Source organism: Mobula birostris, chromosome 3, assembly GCF_030028105.1.
Source record: "Mobula birostris isolate sMobBir1 chromosome 3, sMobBir1.hap1, whole genome shotgun sequence".
Taxonomy (NCBI): Eukaryota; Metazoa; Chordata; class Chondrichthyes; order Myliobatiformes; family Myliobatidae; genus Mobula; species Mobula birostris.
In genome coordinates, this window is record NC_092372.1 from 28913522 (window position 1) to 28935281 (window position 21760).

The 21760-nt window shown below is 40.1% G+C and overlaps 1 protein-coding gene across 2 annotated transcripts in view; it reads left to right on the forward strand.

Moving 5' to 3' along the window:
- tln1 (talin 1) overlaps positions 1 to 21760 on the forward strand; it is a 237027-nt gene that overhangs the window by 116840 nt on the left and 98427 nt on the right. For both annotated transcript variants that reach the window (XM_072252383.1, XM_072252384.1), the window contains exons 3-11: positions 5288 to 5445; positions 5748 to 5845; positions 6599 to 6728; positions 8474 to 8626; positions 9761 to 9903; positions 13020 to 13147; positions 13839 to 13899; positions 16261 to 16365; positions 18427 to 18582. In XM_072252383.1, the coding sequence (XP_072108484.1) occupies positions 5316 to 5445; positions 5748 to 5845; positions 6599 to 6728; positions 8474 to 8626; positions 9761 to 9903; positions 13020 to 13147; positions 13839 to 13899; positions 16261 to 16365; positions 18427 to 18582 (1104 nt within the window). In that variant the 5' untranslated portion in view covers positions 5288 to 5315. The remainder of the gene's footprint in view (positions 1 to 5287; positions 5446 to 5747; positions 5846 to 6598; positions 6729 to 8473; positions 8627 to 9760; positions 9904 to 13019; positions 13148 to 13838; positions 13900 to 16260; positions 16366 to 18426; positions 18583 to 21760) is intronic.

Here is a 21760-nt window from a genome sequence, read left to right on the forward strand (position 1 = left end):
CATCCTAAGCAAGTCCCGTCTGGCACATGTGCCTCTAAACCTTTCCTATCAGTGTCCTTATTCCAAATGCCTTAACATGTCTTGGAATCAAGCATTTTGTTGATATACTAAGGGGGAAAAAAAGTATTTCACAAAGTAAAAAAAAAAGTTATTGCTCACACTGAATACTAACAATGAATCTTAGGGTTGTATATGGTTATGTATATGTACTTTGATAATAAATTTACTAAGACTTTGTTCTGAAAAGACCCTCAATCCCAGGATGACTTTTAGCCAATAGACTCCTTTGTGGTCATCTCTAAAATGTTGAAAATACGTCATACATTTTGGCAGCATAAAATTCTTAAATAATATCGTAAGATATTTGCACTGATGTAAGGTCCGATTGGGCATAAATGAAGATCTCATCCAAAAGACAACACTTCACGTATGGTGTTCTTGATAGATGAGTTTCGAGGTAGGGAGGACTGTGGTTGTAAATGGACACAGGCATCGGTGTCTGTACATGTTTGCTGTGTCCTCCTGTTAATGCCCATTTAACAGTATCATCTTTCTGGTCATCTTGGACCATCTTACCACCTGACATTGCTGTGTACCTTAACCGTCCCTCGAGGTGAGCGTATTCAAAACAATTTTTTGTCCTGCTTTTGACGATCTGCATTGAGATCGCAGAAGTAAAAACAGGAAAAAAATCAGGCTATAAATATGCCTTTATCTGGAGATGAATCCATTGGTTTACTGTTGGTCAGAAACCAGTTCCTGTCCATGTGATTCGTACCAAATTCTGCATTGTGTGTATCTAATAATATCATTGCCTAATCTTTCATGTGATTCACAATTACACCCTTCCCAATACATTTTTTTTTTAAATTTAACAGTAACTGTAAACCTCCTGTGAAGAAAGAAGCCTGTAGATTTAAGTATTTAGAACATGGTGTCACTATGTCAGACTGTTAGATCATTCTGTACAATGTGATGCTGGTAAGTTGGGTTTACTTATGTCTATGTTGTTGTTCGTCCATTGTACGTCGATGAGGACCTCGACACCATTATTGATGGTGTCAAGACTAGCGCGTGACTTGGATTTAAGTGAGGGAGAGTTGCGCAGCGTCAGCCTCACTCTCTCTTCTCAATTCCCATCTGGATCCAGTGGCAAGACAGAGTCAAGACGGCTGGAGATGGGACTAGGCGCAGTGGATGACCAGGACGTCTTCTGTGTCTTGTCCTGCTCTACACGTTCCACGACGCTTGCAGAGACCGCCTTCTTGACCGTTGGACGTTCCATTGGTCTCGTCCGCTCAATCCGCCGGAGTCTTTCTTCACATGTCTATATTGTAATCATAAAAACGGTTCGTTTAAAGATCAATAAATTTGTATTCTTCTGATCTTAAAATAGCTACCGTTCATTAAGATTGTACTGGTAGAACTTTTTGTTTAAAAGACATTTTTTTTTTCCATTTATTGTTTTTTGTTTTTTATATTACTTCTTAAGAGCATTTTTTGTGACTGTTTTCAAAAAAAAAAAAGCCAAAATCTTAGAAATGGAATGAGACAAACTGAGAATATGTGAACTGACAATATCACTATCTTTGAAGCAGGCCATACAAGTAGAAAAAAAAGTCTTAGCAGGTTACAATAATTCAATTATATCTTAGTGAAAAGTCTTCCATCGTGAAGCTAATGGATCTTTATTGAAGTTCACATGCCAAAGCCCTGTGCTGTGACCGGATAATGAAGAGGATTTACAAAGCAGTCTTGAAGTCTTTGTTGTTAGGCATTTAAATGTTCCAAATAGAAACACAGGTCTTGTGTTCTGTACTTTGAGAATGTTGTGAGTTTCCTTTTTTGGGTCAGGGTTTTTATCTGTTACCGTAGCTACACCAGTAACGTTAAATTCATAACGTAAAAGGCAGCTGTGGCCTAGTTTTGTTTCTATTTAACCATTTGAATTATGCAATATAGTTAAAAGTTACAGTATAATGCCTTGGTGGCTCTGATTATTTTGGGCTACTAGCAAATTGTTTTTTAAAAAAAAAAGACATAATGACCCAGGAAGCCATTTGGCCCCTTTGATCCATGTTGGCTCATGGGGAGCAATCCCAAAATTCCATTCCGCCCTCATTATTCTCTCTTGCACATGCTTACCAACACCCCTTTGATTCTCATTTTTGCCATTAACCTACAATAATTAGATTAGATTAAAATCAACTTTATTGTCATTGTCCCAAGTACAAATACAAAGCCAATGAAATGCAGTTAGCATCTGACCAGAAATGCAAAGAATAGTGTTATTTACAAAATAATTGCGAATAAAAAGCAAGTGCTACAGCACACAAATATAAAAGTACTGAGACAGTACAATATGGGTGCAATACTGCTTAGCGCTGTGATGTGAGGTTCAGCAGTGTCACAGCCTCAGGGAAGAAGCTCTTCCTGAGCCTGCTGGTGCGGGAGTGGAGGCTCCTGTAGCGCCTACCGGATGGGAGGAGAGTAAAAAGTCCATGGTTAGGGTGAGATGCATCCTTGATAATGCTTTTCGCCCTGCCCAGGCAGCGTTTATGGTAGATGTTCTCAATGGTGGGCAATTGGGTGCCGATAATCGGCTGGGCAGTTTTCACCACCTGCTGGAGTGCTTTGCGGTCCGATACGGGACGATTGCCATACCACACTGAGATGCAGTTGGTGAGTATGCTCTCGATGGTACAGCGGTAAAAGTCCGTCAATATCCTGGGACAGAGGTGAGCTTTCTTGATGCTCTGCAGGAAATAAAGGCACTGTTGCACCTTTTTGATCAGAATGGAGGAGTTCAGGGACCAAGTGAGATCCTCGGAAATGCGGACACCACGGAATTTGAAGCCTGATACACGCTCCACTACAGCTCCATTGATGTAGATGGGGACGTGAGTGTTGTTCCTAGCATGCCTGAAGTCCACAATGATCTCCTTGGTCTTCTGGGTGCTAAGGGCCAGATTGTTGTCGGCACACCACACGGCCAGGTGCTGGACCTCGTCCCTGTAGGCCGTCTCATCATCCCCTCTGATCAGGTCAACCACCGTGGTGTCGTCTGCGAACTTGATTATGGAGTTAGAACCATGTACAGGAACGCAGTCATAGGTGAAAAGGGAGTACAGAAGAGGGCTCAGCACACAGCCTTGAGGCACACTGGTATTCAGGGTGAGACTGGAGGAGGAGAGGTTGTCTAACATAAATGATTGGGGTCTGTTAGTCAGAAAGTCCAAGGTCCAATTGCAGAGGGATGAGCCAAGCTGGCGAAGTTTGGCGATCAGCTTGGAGGGGATCACAGTATTGAATGTGGAACTAAAGTCAATGAACAGCATTCTGATGTAAGAGTTGGGGCTGTCCAGGTGCGTCAGGGCAGAGTGAAGTGCCGTGGAGATGGCGTCCTCTGTAGACCTGTTGGTGTGATAGGCAAATTGATGGGGGTCCAGGGTAGTGGGCAGACAGGATTTCAGATGTGATAGAACCAGTCTCTCAAAGCACTTTGCAATGATGAGGGTGAGGGCAACTGGACGGAAGTCATTCAGGCCCGTGGCAGTGGAATGCTTTGGCACTGGCACGATGGTGGCGATCTTGAAGCCTGTGGGGACAACTGCCTAGGCCAGGGCCAGATTAAAAATATCCGTGAAGACCCTGGCCAACTGCCCTGCACAGACTCTGAGCACACGGCCAGGTATTCCATCCGGACCAGCTGCCTTCCGTACATTCACACTGCTCAGGGTGGCACAAACATCGGAGGTGGAAAGTGAGAGAGGCAGTTCACCAGGTGGGAGATCCGCTTTGAGGGTGACCTCCTTGTTCCCTCTGTCAAAGTGAGCGTAGAAGTAATTGAGCTCATCAGGGAGGAAAGCAGAGCTGGAAGGGGGCACAGTACTAGGTGGTTTGAAGTCTGTAATGACCAGTATGCCGTGCCACATGCACCAGAGGTTCGAGGTGTTGAAATGCTCCTCGATTCTCTGTTTGTATGTGTGTTTAGCCTGAGAGATTCCCCTCCTCAGGTTGGCCCTGGCTGAGCTGTAAGCCTCCTGGTCTCCAGACCTGAAGGCTGAATCTCTGGCTTTGAGCAGGAGGCGAACTTCTCTGTTCATCCATGGTTTCTGATTGGGAAAAACTTTTGTTTGTTTTTGTGATGTAATGGGTAAATTGTTAACCAACCAGCTACGTCTTTTTCACACAACCACCTGTTTCAAGCATCAGTTTCTTGAACCAAAGGGGAAAACTCCATCAGCTTCACTTGCTCCATCATTGAAATGCTCCCACAACCAATGGACTCACTTTCAAGAACTTTTCATCTCATGATCTTGATATTTATTGCTTATTTATTAATTATTACTATTATTTCTTTCTGTATTTGCACAGTTTGTTGTCAAACCCTCTGCAAAACAATGTACCATCCTTAATTATTTATGTCCTCAAAGAAAATATTTAACTATGTAAAGAAAATGGAACCCTTTTTTTTGAAAAGTCTTTTTCTGGGAAATGAAACACTTAACTCACCTATGAAACTTAAAATCCTCTGTTTATTGGATCTAATTCTGTACTTTCGGCAATGAGCCCAAACCAGCACCCATCTGCCTTGAAGTACCTTTTAGATTATGCCCCTTGAAAATGTAAATGAGTAACACCTTGCCTAAATTGTGGGATGAACTTCAAAGAGATAGCAGCTGCACTGAAAGCGAGACAGACAAAATAGACGAAAACTAGTATTTACCTTCATTAATTATGGTAATTTGCATTAGCTGATGTTTCATAAAGATGGGGGACGTAAACTACAAACACATTTTTTGAAAAAAGAACATTTAAATATGCCATTAACTCATACCTGTGAAGTATCTTACCTTGATAACTGTCTTTTTATCACTGTTCATCTGTTGGTGCAGTTCATTACTGTAGACCACAGAGGTGATTGGTTTGTTAGACTTGGATACACAGGGGTCGAGAGAGAGGTCAGACACCCAGAGAGTCAGAGGAGGTTGAACAATCTGGTCCATTCTGGATGAGAATTGATAATGTGGGATCTTCAGTTTCAGTAATTTTGCAAAGGAGGTATACTACTGTGTATAACACAAAGATGAAACAATTTATGGTATATGTATGTCATTTGGGTGGCTTTCTCTATAAAAGGGAAGCTAGTTAATTAATCTTTTTAAAACAATTGGATACACAGCTCTAACAATCTACGAAAGAGAAATAATGACATCTGCTTCAGCAAAATTGGGACTCTGAAAACAAAACATAAAGTTGAGTTTATATTTTGCTTTATTTTCAGTTGAGTTTGTGAATTGAAAGAAAACAAAATGGTTGCCTTATCATTGAAGATTGGAGTTGGAAATGCTGTCAAAACAATGCAGTTTGAACCCTCGACAATGGTCTATGATGCCTGTCGAATGATTCGCGATCGTGTCCCTGAAGCACAGACAGGACAGCGTAAGTCGCAGAATTTTCCATTTGCCCAATTAATACTACCATTAAAAAGGAACACTTGGGTACTGTCTAGATCAATTGTGCAAAGAAACTGAAGTTTTTGTTGATGTATGATTCTAAATACATGTTTACTAAGTGCATAGTTGGATTAAATAAAAGCACTGGACTATTAGTGTTCTTGGATTACCAACATCACAATTGTATTTCATGTGCAGTTGTGTTCACAGTTGATCTAAAGCACTTGACTGATCTGTTGCTTATAAAATGGAACCATATTTTAATTTTTTTTTTGTTTGGATTTTCAGCCAATGATTATGGACTATTTTTGTCTGACGAAGACCCAAAAAAAGGGATCTGGTTGGAATCTGGCAAAGCTTTGGACTACTATATGTTGAGGAATGGGGTAAGTTTGGCACTTTGTTGTGCTTGCATTTTGTTTCCTTATTCTAAGAACTCCATCAGTCAGAGTTGACCTTGGATATTGTGTCCTAGCTGTCTAGATATGTGAGCCTGGGCAGTACGATAGGAGAGCAAGCTGTTGCCCATGTAGCAAGCTCTTCCTCTCCACGCATCAGAGTCTGATGCATTTTGATACCAGCAGTGTCGCACGAGTTGTCAGTTAGCATTGAACTCAATGCAGGTCTGCCTTAGGGACACTAGCTCTGGATTTCTCCCTTGGGGTTTATTGCTGAAGCCTTCCTCATGAGTGGATATAGCCACAAGGCAGTGCAGGTTTGAGATCAGAGTTTTACTTCTCCTAGATGAGCTGCCAGCTACGGCAGATGAGCCCCATCTTTTGTTTTATTCATCCATTTATTCTTCATCCGTGATTAATTCCGTGATTGATCTCTTCTATTAGTTGTGCTTGCAGTGTTGTTGCTACTTGGTTTATTGAGTTATAAAATGTTTTGCACAATTGAGAGAATTCATCTGTTTGATAGAGCAGACTACAAGATAATTTGTTTATTTAATTGAAAATGCTCAATTGGCATGGCTTTGTAAATGATAATGAGGCACATGAGTAATCGGTTTGTTTTTGCATATCAGTTCAGCTTCAGTGTGAGGTGTGTGGTCCTAAAGAAAATCTAGAATGAAATATAGGAGGTATTGCTTTGTGGTGATGAGATACAAATAGTTTTTTCCTTTTAAATCACAGGATACTTTGGACTACAAAAGAAAACAGAGGCCTCTGAAGATTAGAATGTTGGATGGAAGTATCAAAACAGTCATGGTGGATGACTCAAAAATAGTGAGCGATATGCTGATGACAATCTGTGCCAGAATAGGTAAGAGTAAAATGCATTTGCAGGTTTATTCTTCTTTCCGACATGTCAAACTTCACCCCTTATGTCAAACTGGAGCAGTGAACTCCTAAAGGTTTGCAATTTGACATCTTCAAAGTGAAAGACTCGGAAGCTTGCCACATACTTGTTAAGGGCATCTCTGTGCCTTTTTGTGAGCTGGCCAGCCAGTGATTAATGACTTTGTAAATGAGCCTTGTACCATTAAACCATCATGTGATCAACACGCTCTAACTTTTCTAAAGCTGTGCTTTTCCTCTCTCTCCATGCATCTTTTCCATCCGTGTGGTCCTGAATGTTGGGAATTATGGAGCCTTCTGTCCACTTGCCCTATGCGTGCATGCCCATGTGATCTGGGAGGTGGGAGGCCATGCTGACTCCATGCAGATGGCACTGGAGACGATGACTGAATCTGAGTCAGTGGAGTTGGGAGGCAGCACATCTACCGTTATGCTGTTCACAGCTTGGCAGATGTCGAGATCATACCGTGTCCACCATTTATTTGGGAGTATGATGTAGGGTTACTTCAGAACTTCAAGAATGTCCATTCAGAAAGTTAACTGTACCTATATTTGAGAAGCCCTCTGGACAAGTCAGTCAGAAAGTTGTGCACCACAGAATGGACCCATCAGCTCATCTTGTCCATGTTGAAGGTGAAGCTTATCTGTGATGTTCCTATTTGCCCACATTAGGTTTGCATCTCTCCACTCCTTTCCTGTCTGAGGACATGTCCAATTGCTTTATTAATGTTATGATTGTTGCAAATTATTGTAGATATTGCAACATTTTTTTTATCATTCTTCGCCGTTTTAATGAACCTGCTCCCTTTGGGTTGGATGAGGCAAGGAGAAGAAATGTTTTCTGGAATCACTCCTATATTGTGTGAGAGTTGTGTGTATTAAGCATATGTGCATTAAGTCGTACCGCTACCTGTAAGGAGTTTATATGTTCTCCAGGTGCTCCGGTCTCCTCCCACATTCCAAAGACGTACCAGTTGGTTGGTTAGTTGGTCATTGTAAATTGTTCCGTGATTAGGCCAAGAATAACTTGGGGGATTGCTGGGCAGCGTAGTTCGAAGGGCTGCAAGGGCCTATATCACACTGCATCTCAATAAATAAACGTACACCATTGAGTATATTTACATGGAGCACTGCCACAAGAAAGCTGCATGATTTATCAGAGATCCCCACCATCCATGTCATGCAACTTTCTGGTTAGTACCATCGGGCAGGAGCTACAGAAGCCCTGGATCCAGCACCACCAGATTCAGGAGCAGTTATTGCCCTACAACCATTAGGCTCCTGAACCAACATGGATAAATTCAATCACCACTAAACTGAACTGATTCTACAACCTACAGACCCATTTTCAAAGACTCTTTGCAGCACATGTTCTCAGCATTTTGTTTTGTTGGCACAGTTTGTCTTTTGCACATTGGTCTGTCTTTGTCTGTTTATGTATTTTTTTCATAAATTCAATGGTATTTCTTTTTCCCCTGTAAATACCTGCAAGAAAATGAATCTCAAGGTAGTATATGGTAACATATATGCATTTTAATAATAAATTTGCTTTCACCTTTTGAACTTGTTGAACTTTTAACTTTTAACTGACTAGAGACAATCAAATTCAATTTAACATTTAATCGTGTTCAAGTCACCTTTATAAAATTGTAATATGCTAATTGTAATAATTACAAGTAACAGAAATTACAATGTGATTTTTTTTTTAAGGAATCACAAATCATGATGAGTATTCACTTGTACACGAAACTCTTGAAGAAAAGAAAGAGGAAATGACAGGAACCCTGAAGAAAGACAAAACCCTTCTCAGAGACGATAAGAAAATGGAAAAACTTAAGCAAAAATTACACACAGATGATGATTGTGAGCAATTACATTTTTAAAACAGATTATTTCAATGTTTATAAAGGTTTTAACCTGTTTTCCAAAGGTTCAATGCCGCTTGTGTTTATTGTCATTGAAAATATAATCTTTGAAAAATATATTTTGGCTAAATACAGAACTAGATGGTGGAACTTAAACTGTCAGCTCAGATATGCAAATAATTTAAGGGGGGAAAAGGTAATTTAAAGGTTTGTATGTTGTAATTTAGTTTGTCTTTTTGCATCTACTAATGGTGAGTCAATACTAAATGTGCAGTAGAAAAGGAATATGTAATATGTTGATCTTGATCTGGTCAGCTGTTGGACCTTAACCATAAGACCATCAGATGTAGAAGCAGAATTAGGCCACTTGGTCCATTGAGTCTGCTCTGCCATTTCATCATAGTTGATCCATTTTCCCTCTCAGCCCCAATCTCCTGCCTTCTCACAATATCCCTTCATGCCCTGATTAATCAAGAGTCTATCAACCTCTGACTTAAATATACCCCATGATTTGGCCTCCACGGCTGCCTATGGCAACAAATTTTTGTGCAGATTTGTGTTTTTGTAATAGAATTAAGTGTCACATTTACAGTTACAGGTAAGATTCTCCTGTGACCTTAACAACAAGTAGTAATTTCTTATGGCATGAATAATCTAAGTCTGATGATTAAAAAATATTCATTGCAAATCATCTTTTATTAAAATGAGCTACTAGAACCTCTGAACTGTATTTTGGCAAGTTTTGGCAATACCCCTACAGCTGAGCCGATCACGATCAACATCCTGGTATCAATGCTTATAAGACTGGTGGAGGGGACATACATTATCCTAAATGTCCCCATTAAAAGAACAATTATTGTCCTAATTGTTTTATTTTTAAACTTGGACAATATGCGTTGGGTAAAAGAAGAATACAGTCTCTTGTACTGGGTGATCTAGCATAATCTTGACTTGTAAATTAGTTACACTCATCGATAAGATGTGTTAAACGCAGGGCCTTTAGAAGTGACACCAGTAAAGTCACCTTTGTTGGTGAGACTTTTATATAGTTGAAAGGTGGGAACAGTTTTGATGGTGGTAATGTCTTGCGTTCTTAGGCATGTCTTTTCACACTCCTATTTGTCCTCTGCAGTGAACTGGTTGGATCATGGACGAACACTGCGAGAGCAAGGTGTTGATGAAAATGAAACCTTGCTTCTCAGGAGAAAATTCTTCTATTCAGATCAAAATGTAGACTCAAGAGACCCTGTGCAACTGAACTTGCTTTACGTGCAGGTTTGTATTATTGTAATACGATTAAAAGGCATATTGACCTTCAGCTCAGGCAAGCTTCTCATGTGGCCTTAGACCCCAGCAGTAATTTTTTCAAATGGCATGAATAGTCTTTAAATCAGGGTTCGGCAACCTTTTTGCTTCTGTGGGCTGGATTGCATATTAATGAGCCAGATAAATGCCATAAAAAACTTGAAATAATACATCTAGTTATGTTTTGCCTCAAATTAATGAATAACACATGCTAGAAAATCATTTGAGATTAACCAAGGATGCCAATTAGTAATCAGAGAACTCCGTTTAGTTTTTCTGTCCCACCATTGATGGTGCCCCATCAGTTGTGATGCCAATTAGCTTCGACACATTAAGTTTCATTTCTGACATCATTTTCAACAAAGCTTCAAAAATGTCTGCTCCAGTCACCGTGTCCTTCAGAGGAATTAATTGAATAAACTCATCAAAAATTTGAAAAGTTGAGGTCACTCCTCGCACAAACACTGCAAGTTGAGCAGTGTCTCTCAAGTCTGTACTCTCATCAAGCGCAATTGGGGAAATAAAAATGCAGTTAATTGCAGGCATCCCGTAAACAACTTTTAACACCTGACATTTCTTCAAATCACCCTGTGATCGTTCTTGCTGACAGGCTGATAGATGCAAATAAAGATTTCTTTTCAGGACAAACAATATCCACCACTGCCAGTAAACATCCTTTGACAAACACTCCATTTGTAAAAGGCTTCATCTTTTCTGCAATACGTTTTGAGACTTCGTAGCTGGCATGGGTATTTCCTTCATTTTCACTGCTTTTTCGGCACTCAGTCTACCTTCCTGCGTTTTGCACTCCTTGCCATTGGAATTTTTTTCTTTGATTTTATTTCGAAACGCGAGTTATTCAACAAGTATCATAGCACATCTGGATATTTAGTGTGGATTATTTGTTAAAACACAGTGACGCTCTTTCTGTTTACAAATTTGAACGATCCCATCTGAAAACCTGCGCGTGCACGGAGAGTATCTAATACGTATTAATAAGGTAGTCTGCCTTCCCGTCATTCGTATATACCAGTGTTTGGTTTGGAACAAAACGGAACCTGGGGCCAGTGTCACAAGACGCCATGCATGTCCATCAGTGTGGTTGCGTGAAACACTCAGAATAAGGAAAAATCACTCGCGGGCCGGATAAGCAGAGTGTCTCAATATTTGCTTGCGGGCTGGTCAAAATACCTTCACGGGCTGGATGTGGCCTGCAGGCCGTAGGTTGCCTACCCCTGGTCTAAGTGATGATTAAGAATATTTATCGGAATTTTTTTTTAAATCAAAATGAGCTTCTAGAGCAGTCGTTCCCAACCTGGGGTTCATGGACCCTTTGGTTAAAGGTAGGGGTCCGTGGCATACAAAAGCTTGGGAACCTCTGTTCTAGAACCTCTGAAGGGTACTTTGGCAAGTTTTGGCATGAACAAGTTGAGCAAGAGTTATTTAAATCATTGTGCTTGTCTGGTCGTGAAGGATGGTGAGTAATGTCCAATGCTTCATGACAAAATTAACAATAATATTTAAACGCTTCAGATTTGCATCAATTTTCTCTCTCCTCCATGTAAGTATTATAAACTTTATAATATAAAGGGTTAAAACTGTGTTAAAATATGCACTTCAATGTCCACTGCTGGTGCTTGGCACTTGAAGTAGAATCTGAGAACACCACAGTGCAGAAACAGGTCTTTCGGCCATTAGTCTGTGCCGAACTATTAGTTTGCCCAGTCTCAGTGACCTGCACCCAGACCATAGCCTTCCATAACCCTCGCATCCATGTACCTGTCCAAACTTCTCTTAAGTGTTGAAATCAAACCCACATCCGCCACTTCCTCTGGCAGTTCGTTCCACATTCTCACCACCCTCTGAGTGAAGAAGTTCCCGCTCAGGTTCCCCTTAAAAGTGATAAAGGCAGACCAAGGTAATGGAGAGGATGGGATGTGCAAGGACTTCGAAAAGGCACGACTAAGATCAATGCAGGTTCTGTCATCAATCAAGTGCTAGCATGGATCGCAAGCTGGCTATGAGATGAGGTTTGAAGGCAATTATCAAGTCCATATAAAGAAGAGAAATAGTCTAAAGGTATCAATATTGAGTCTGCCACATTCATTGTGTGAATTAATTTACTTCTTAAAAAGTACACCATCAAAGTTTGCTGATGCCACTGAAGTGGGAGTGTAGCAAATACTGAGACTGAGTAAGATGAATCAAAGTTGATATGTGATGCGCGTACATGTTAGCATTTTTTTAATACTAACCAAGTGTGAGAGGTTATTGGTCAAAGAAATAAAGAGAGTAAACATTCCTTGGAAAAGGAAAGTTCAAGTTGTTTTGAGGCAAAAGAAGTTCTTGTAGTACAGATTCTCATCATCAGAATTAGACACTCAGATTAACAAAGTCATTGGGGAAAATGCACATTATACTTTCAGAGGAATAGAATTTAAAATAGGTAATGTTAAATGTGTGGAATATTGCCTTGGATCATATTTGGAGTGCTATGGATCTGGTCTCCTTATTACAAAAAACACTGATGTGTCAGAGCGCAAAAATAATTTGCAGGGATGATAGCAGAAATGAGGGGGGGGATAATTAACAGAATAGATTGATCAGATTGGGGTTCTGTCTCTCTGCCCTACACAACACTGAAATAAGCTGACAGGTCATTTAAAAAAAATATTTTGACTAAATTTGATATTGTGGACATGGAGGTGTTTTGACCTTGGGAATATAAAGACTGTGGTCACAATTGCACCAGTTTGAATTTAAAAAATGAAACTTTATTCATAAAGTAGATTTTCCTGTGACTTGGCACAAGTTTAGTAGCACACAAGGTAAAGCTGAAGCTAGTACATAAAGAAAAAGAGTAGAAGGATGTGTTGATGCAATTACTTGGATGGTAGTAAGTGGGTTAGATGGAGTGTGAAAATGTGGAGCTGAATGGATTTTCAGTAAATTGGTTATAAATTATGGATAAAGCTACTAAGAAATCTTGCATAAGCTCAGTTTACAAAATTCTGTTTAGGTCAGATTTAGCTGCTGATAATTAATTTCTAGCAATGAATTTTTATTTTCTCGTGCTCCTATGTCAGGCAAGAGATGATATTCTAAATGGTTCTCATCCGGTATCCTTCGACAAAGCCTGTGATTTTGCAGGATACCAGTGTCAGATCCAGTTTGGACCACACAATGAGCAGAAGCATAAGCCAGGATTTTTAGAGTAAGTAAATGTCATTTTTCAATAGATTTATTCTTTAGTTGATGAAAGTTTGAAAAAGTTAATTCATACGTTGTTTTGACAAACTGATTATGAAATTGAGTGTTTGAATGCTGTGATGTATTGCAGCTGACATTTGCAGTATATTCTCAGCTGTTTCACGTTGATTTAGAAGGGGAAGGTGTGCCAGTTGCATGAGAATTGTGTTGCAGAATTGGATGTAAGTTGAGGAACTGTTGTTGTATAGACTGTATTGTTCAGCATCTCAACTTATTTTACTGGTCAGAATGTCTGACAGTTTTCAATGCAGGTGGACATTCACGTTGGGTTGTTCGAAGATTCAAAGACTTTGAAGGACTGGTTTGATGTTTTATTTTGTGTTTTTCATTCATTTTTTATGCTATTTTCCATGATCTCTTTTACTTCTTTGCACATTGGGTGTTTGATGTTTTCTTTGAATGGGTTCCATGGTATTTCTTTGTTTCGTGGCTGTCTGTGGAAAGAAGAATCTCAAGGTGGTACACTGCATACATACTTGGGTAATAAATGTCCATGAGTCTTTGAATCTGTTCAATCTAATTGGATATAAGTAAATATTTTGTAGTCCTAAATTACTTTATAGAAGACATTGTGAGATAATTATTTGAAGTGTTACTTTCCTATAAAGTCATTATTTAATGTTGTTCTTTTATAGTTTAAAAGAATTTCTGCCAAAGGAGTACATTAAACAAAAAGGAGAGAAAAGAATATTTATGGTAGGTATAACAAAATAAATTTTTATTTTCGTATCAAGAGGGCAGCAATAATTTTTTGCACAACAGAAATAGAATGAGGTTTCACTTCTTCCGCTATTGATGCTGCCCTCACTTGCATCTCCTCCATTTCCCCAACACCTGTGCTCACCCCATCTTCCCGCTGCCTTAACAGTGATAGTTTCTCTTGTCCTTAGCTACCACATTATGAGCCTCTGCAACTTGTGTTATCTCCAAACAGACCACCACCAAATACATCTTTACCTCCCCCACTTCCCGCTTTCCACAGGGATCTCTTCCTCTGTGATTCTCTTGTCCATTTCTCCCTCCCAGCACTTACCCCTGCAAGCAGCCAAAGTGCTGCACCTGCCCATTCACCTCCTTCCTCACCTCCATTCAGGGCCCCAAACAGTCTTTTCAGGTGAGACAACACTTCACCTGCGAATTTGCTGGGGTCGTCTCTTGAAGCCTGTGCTCCCAGTGTGGCCTACTCTACATTGGTGAGACCCATTGTAAATTGGGGGACCTCTTTGTCAAGGACCTCTGCTCCAGCTGCTAAAAGAAGAACTTCCTGGTGGGCCAACATTTTAATTCCGATTCCCATGCCACATGTCAGGCCATGGCCTCTTGTGCCATAATGAGGCCACCCTCAGGGTAGTGGAAGAGCAACACCTTTTCTTCTGTCTGGGTAGTCTCAAACCTGATGGCATGAAAATAGATTTCTTCTAGTTTAAATAAAATCCTCCCCACTCTGGCCTCTTACCTTTTCTCCTTACCTGCCTATCCCCTCCTCCTCTCCTTTCTCCTATGGTCTGCTCTCGTCTCCTATCAGATTCCTTCATCTCCAGCCCTTTACCTTTCCCACCCACCTGGTTTTTCCTATCACCTTCTAGCTGTCCTCCTTCCCCTCCCTTCCACCGTTCAATTCTGGCGTCTTCCCTTTGCTTTCCAATCCTGAACAAGGGTCTCGGCCTGTAATGTGGACTGTTTATTCATTTCCATGGATCCCGCCTGACCTGCTGAGTTTCTCCGGCATTTTGTGTGTGTTGCTTTGGATTCCAGCATCTGCAGAATCTCTTGTGTTTAGAAATAGAATAGTTCTTTGGCACAAGGATGTTTGTTTTGTCACAATAATTAAGGCTGTATGCTGCGAAATTTCCATTGGCTTCCTCCATTCCCTGTGGCTTACTGGAATCCAACCCTTCAAGTGCTCCTTGCTTTCCTAGAACTAATATCACACAGTTATCTAGATACAGTTTCTTGCGTGCCTTTTCCAAGCCAGACTTGTCAATGAAACCTGTTTGGTTAATCCTATCCTGGATAACTGTCATTAATTAGTCCTCAGGTGGTGTTCTCCCAGCTTTTAAATATTCTGTCACCAAACCTATTTCTGTTGTTAAAAGCCTAAACCCTAATTGTGAATCCCCCTCCAATCCAGTTGTCCTACCTAACTTCGTTCAGTGAGCCATTGCCACCCAACTTCTTTTTGACCACATTTTTGACTGCATTTTTAAGGTTGCCTTTTCCTTCTGTATCCTTCCCTGTATTTGCCCTACTTCAGCACATGTCCTACTGAAACCTTCTTCCAAGCTTTTGATTCCTCTAGATTTGATGTTTTCAGGCTAGAATTTGTTCCATTCTAAGTTAACATTTCAGCCAACACTGTTCAGATCTAATTTTGACTTCTTCTCTGATGTTGCCTCTACTGTAGAATCCCATCTCTCATTCAAAGTCATTGTTTGGCTTTACTCTGCCAGCTACGACTATTTGTGTCACTTTTTATGGACCTACAGACCTTTTAAAGCACTGCCCTTTTCCAATGCTAACTTGTTTTAAAAACTTCCAGTTTTAATCCTTGCAGCATTAATAGCTATCACCTGCCATTCCTCTAAGATTTGAAATTCCTAAATCTCCTGTTCAAAGATGCTTAATAACATCAACCTGTTACCTGTCTTGATGCCTAATTGTGTGGTCTAGTAACAAATTTTCTCCAGTACCTCCTTTAAGTGCCTTGGAAAGTTTCATTAACCTTGAGCTATGATATAAACAATTGTGGTCACTACTTGCTCCAGTGAACTGACTCCAAGGTGCATGCCTTTGTTTCAAGCTCCCTGTTCCCTGTCCCTTATCCCTTTGATAATCTCCTCTGGAATTGTACCTTGACTCCATTTTTAGCAGCAGCAGGACTTGTCAACTGTCCATTTCTCTATTGTTGTTATCGCTAACAATGGCATCCTTTCCCTGTCCATCTTTCCTTACTGCTCAGTGTGCGCTGATTTGGACCCATTTTATCAATAAGAACTGTGTTAGAAATGCAAGTTGCTGACCTCACAGTGTAATGATATAAATATAACTTTTCTGCAGACACACAAGAACTGTGGGAACATGTCTGAAATGGAGGCAAAAGTGTTGTATGTGAAGTTGGCCCGTTCCCTGAAGACATATGGCGTATCCTTCTTCTTGGTTAAGGTAAATGATACATACTCACTTAGAAGTGGTATTACAATGGTGATAAGGAGTCATACTAGTTTTGTATGCTCTCTATTCCAAATAAGTAAAACTATCTAACTTGCATAATCTCAAAAAATAGCATCTATTTAATTATTTACATGATGGGTTTCCACTATTTATTATGGAAAACATTTCACTACAGTTCTTGGAACATGCACCCCTGCAATGGTTAAGGTGGACTAATGTGTCTAATGCATTACTCCTGAATGAGCATTTCCTTCTAATGGACATGGGAGAGGAAATGTTCACCTAATCTTCCTCCTTGTGATTTTTTTTTTTTTAAATCTTTATCTAAGGCAGGGGTTCCCAGCTTGCTTAATTGTATTGGACATGGCAGAAGAAAAGGTTGGGAACCCCTAAAGGTGTTTGCCCTTGCAATAAGTGAAGTTGTTCACTATGTATCAATGCTGTGCTTTCTCTGCTTTTAATGTTTTACCACAGCTTTTGGCATTGTGTGTTTCCATCAATACAGTATAATTCCATAAATCCACTATTTGTTTATTTGGAAATCCTCATGGTTTGACATCTTGGTGCAGTCTTTCATTCATTGAGTCTGTTATGGTTATTATTCAATTTTGAGCATGCCCACAAGAAAATGAATCTCAGGTTGTATATGTTACATGTATGTATTTGGATAATAAATTTGCTTTGTACTGCTCACCTGGTTCCTGGTTTTTGTGCTCCCTTTAAACATGCTGAGACCCCTCTTCCCTATAAGCTTACTGGGTTCACTGGAAAAGTTATTATACTACTGTGTTATATCTCAAAAAGATGTTGAATTGAGGGTAGTCTAGAAAATCTGGTTGATTAACACCAAAAAAATCCCAAGGGTGCCAATTTGTCAGAATTTTACTCTAGCCCTATTGCATATTTTAATACCATGAGACTTAACAGAATTAGGCCATTTGCCCCTTCTAGTCTGTGCTGCCATTTCATCATGCTTAATTTATTAACCCTCTCCATCCCATTCTCCTGCCATCTCCCTGTGACCTTTGACAGCCTGACTAATCAAGAACCAATCACCATCTGCTTTAAACAGGCCCAATAACTTTGCCTCCACAGCTGTACATGAATTCCACAGATTCACCAGCCTCTGGCTAAAGAAATTCCTCCTCATCTTTGTTGTAAAGGGATGTCTTTCTGTTCTGAGGCTGTTCCCTTTGGTCTAAAACTGTACCACGGCAGTAAACATCCTCTCCACATCCTCTCTGTCTCGGCCTTTCAATATTTAATTGGTTCAATGAGATTCCCACCCCCACTTAGTCTTCTTAACACCAGTGCGTATCGGCCCAGAGCTAAGAATTTTGTTATTATCCTGCATTGCAAGACTTTTCTACCCACCACACCTCCAAGATTGTGAATGTATTTAGATTGCATACTTTAGTTTGTTGAGTTTTTTGTTCAAAGTTCAAACTAAATTTATTATCAAAGTGTGTGTATATATGTATGTACGTATGTGTGTGCATTATATGTGTGTGTGTGTGTGTGTGTGTGTATATATATAAAAAAAAGTAGGTATATGTCTATATATGTCTATATATATATAATGTGTGTGTGTGTGAGTGACTACATACAGCCCTGAGATTCATTTCCTTGTGGGAATACTCAATAAATCTGTAGAATAATATTCATAACTGAATCAATGAAAGACTGCCCAACTAAGGGGTTCAACCAGCGTGCAGAAGACAACTGTACAAATACAAAGAGAAGAAATAATAATAATTAAATTAGCATAAATGTTGAGAACGTGAGATGAAGAGCCCTTGAAAGTGACCCCATTGGTTGTGGGAACTTTTCAATGATAGAGCAAGTGAAGTTGAGTGGTTATCCCCTTTTTGGTTCAAGAGCTTGGTGGACACGGTCCCTATTACACTTATTTCTCTCTCAGGTTTACCTGCGTCTTTGTTCAGACTTTTCCTATAAATTTTGTTGCATGTTTTAAAATGATTGACAGCAGCAATAAAAGATGGGGTTGTTATCTCTGTTTATTCTTTAAAATAGAATATAATATTTTTTTAGGAAAAAATGAAAGGGAAGAACAAACTTGTACCTCGCTTGCTGGGAATTACCAAAGAAAGTGTCATGCGTGTGGATGAGAAAACAAAAGAAGTGATTCAGGAGTGGAGCCTTACAAATATCAAACGTTGGGCAGCATCACCTAAGAGCTTTACTCTGGTACGTCCACACAGCTTGTGGTAACCACGATATATTTGAAGTCCACTGAACTTGTATGTCCTCTATGACCCAACATAGGCTCTGAGACCTGATCCATTTCTGTCGCTGTCTTCCTTCATTTCAGATCTAGAGTTTTGCAGATGTTTTTCTATAGCATTATGTCAGTCTTTCATGTGTGGTGATTTCTGGTAAAATTGAGGGAATAATGTCTGAAAATGCCACAGTGTGGAAATCTAAATGATGTAAACCAGATGATTGTACTACTGTGCAACAATACAATTAGTCTAATATCCAATCTAATTACCACCCGATTTTTTTTTTAATATTGTCAAGTGAAGGAAACTATTGTTGATGGTGCAATTAAGTGGCACTTATTTTACAATAACCTTGAAACTATTCTCTACCCCAAGAACAACTTCGAGCTTTGTCCTCCTTCCCTCCCTCCACCACCTTTTTTTTAAATTCTGGCATCTTTGCCTTCTTTTCCGGTCCTGATGAAGGGTCTCGGCCCAAAGCATCGACTGTTTATTCATTTCCATTGATGTTGCCTGACCTGCTGAGTTCCTCCAGCATTTTGTGTGCATTGCTCTAGATTTCCAGCATTTGCAGAATCTCTTGTGTTAACAACTTTGAGGCTTTCTTTGGGAAAGACCAATTGTCAATATGAACGTAGGCAGGTCTTGTAGCCTCCTCAGCACCAACAACTGAATGACATGCTGTTTGCCTGCCACCCATCTCGCAGAACTTAGTTGGAGGTCTGGTGGTCCATTGGTTGCAGCTGCAAACTTTGATTCATGGGCAGACTTTGGATAATCTGGACCTGTTCATTCGCTGTAGGCAAACTAAGCAGTTAGATAATCAAATCAAGTTTAAATTTGATTAGGAACTTCTGAGCAGAAGTAGAAAAAGCTGTAGCACCCAGCCAACAAGAGCAGTCCTGCAGACATTGATGAATGGACAAGTAGTATTAATGAGCTGAACAGGCAAACAAAACCTTGACTATAATTCCAGTCTGCACAGAATTAGCTGACATCAGCTGAGCCTGTGGAATTGTGCAATACTATTTTAAAGACAGGCTAATTGTAAACTGGAAGAAGAATATCAAGCAGCTGCACACACTGAAGAGGCTGGTAAACTAAAGATGTGTTGGCTTATTATTGTCACATGTACTAAGATACAGTGAAAAGCTTGTCTTGCATACAGATCAGTTCATTACACAGTGCATTGAGGTTGAATAAGATAACATGATAACAATGCAGAATAAAATGTGAAAGCTACCACAAAAGTTTAGCGCAGCTAAATGATGAAGTGCAAGATCATAACGAAGTAGATTATGAGACCAAGAGCCCATCCTATTGCACAAGGGGTCTGTCCAACAGTCTGATAACATGTACAAGGGATTTGCAAGTATTTACCTGAGACCTGCATGCAAGTATTATGTCTTCAGTAGGTTTTTCAAAAAGGTTATTTCGGAGTCATCCCTATCTATCAACTTTTCCACATTCCTGTGAGGATGTGAAAAATCAAATTTAGAATAAATGGTTTCTATACAGTGGATTCCAGTTAATTGGGATACATTGGGACCAATACATTTTGGCCCAATTAGCCGAAGTTTCATGGAAGCAGTTAAAAAGGTAAAAAAAAAAGAGATAAACTACCATTTAACTGAGTGACAAATGTAATTTAATGCAATATAGAACAAATTTATTTATTTAGCGATAGCATGGAGTAGGCCTTTGCAGCCCTTCGAGCAGAGCCACCCCAGCAACCCCCGACAATCCTGACTTAACCCCAACCTAGTTTTGGGACAGTTTGCAAAGACCAATTAACCTACCCAGTATGTGTTTGGACTGTGGGAGGAAAGCGGAGCAGCTAGGAAAAACACACGCATTCCACAGGGAAGACATACAGACTCCTTATAGAGGACACCAGTATTGAATTCTGAGCTCTGACACCCCAAGCTGTAATAGCTTTGTGCTAACTCCTACACTACTATGGTGCCCACTACCAAATAGAACACTATCAATGTTACTACAAAACTGTACTAGTTCCTAATAGTTATTAAACCATAGAAACCATAGAAACTACAGCACAGAAACAGGCCTTTTGGCCCTTCTTGGCTGTGCCGAACTATTTTCTGCCTAGTCCCACTGACCTGCACACGGACCATATCCCTCCATACACCTCCCATCCATGTATCTGTCCAATCTATTCTTAAATGTTAAAAAAGAACCTGCATTTACCACCTCGTCTGGCAGCTCATTCCATACTCCCACCACTCTCTGTGTGAAGAAGCCCTCCCTAATGTTCCCTTTAAACTTTTACCCCCTCACCCTTAACCCATGCCCTCTGGTTTTTTCCTCCCCTTGCCTCAGTGGAAAAAGCCTGCTTGCATTCACTCTATCTATACCCATCATAATTTTATATACCTCTATCAAATCTCCCCTCATTCTTCTACGCTCCAGGGAATAAAGTCCTAACCTATTCAACCTTTCTCTGTAACTGAGTTTCTCAAGTCCTGGCAACATCCTTGTAAACCTTTTCTGCACTCTTTCAACCTTATTTATATCCTTCCTGTAATTTGGTGACCAAAACTGAACACAATACTCCAGATTCGGCCTCACCAATGCCTTATACAACCTCATCATAACATTCCAGCTCTGATACCAAAAGTTCTCTTTACGACCCTATCTACCTGTGATGCCACTTTTAGGGAATTTTGTATCTGTATTCCCAGATCCCTCTGTTCCACTGCACTCCTCAGTGCCTTACCATTAACCCTGTATGTTCTACCTTGGTTTGTCCTTCCAATGTGCAATACCTTACACTTGTCTGTATTAAACTCTATCTGCCATTTTTTAGCCCATTTTTCCAGCTGGTCCAAGTCCCTCTGCAGGCTCTGAAAACCTTCCTCACTGTCTACTACACCTCCAATCTTTGTATCATCAGCAAATTTGCTGATCCAGTTTACCACATTATCATCCAGATCATTGATATAGATGACAAATAACAATGGACCCAGCACTGATCCCTGTGGCACACCACTAGTCACAGGCCTCCACTCAGAGAAGCAATTCTCAACTACCACTCTTTGTCTTCTTCCATTGAGCCAATGTCTAATCCAATTTACCACCTCTCCATGTATACCTAGCGACTGAATTTTATTGACAGAGGAATT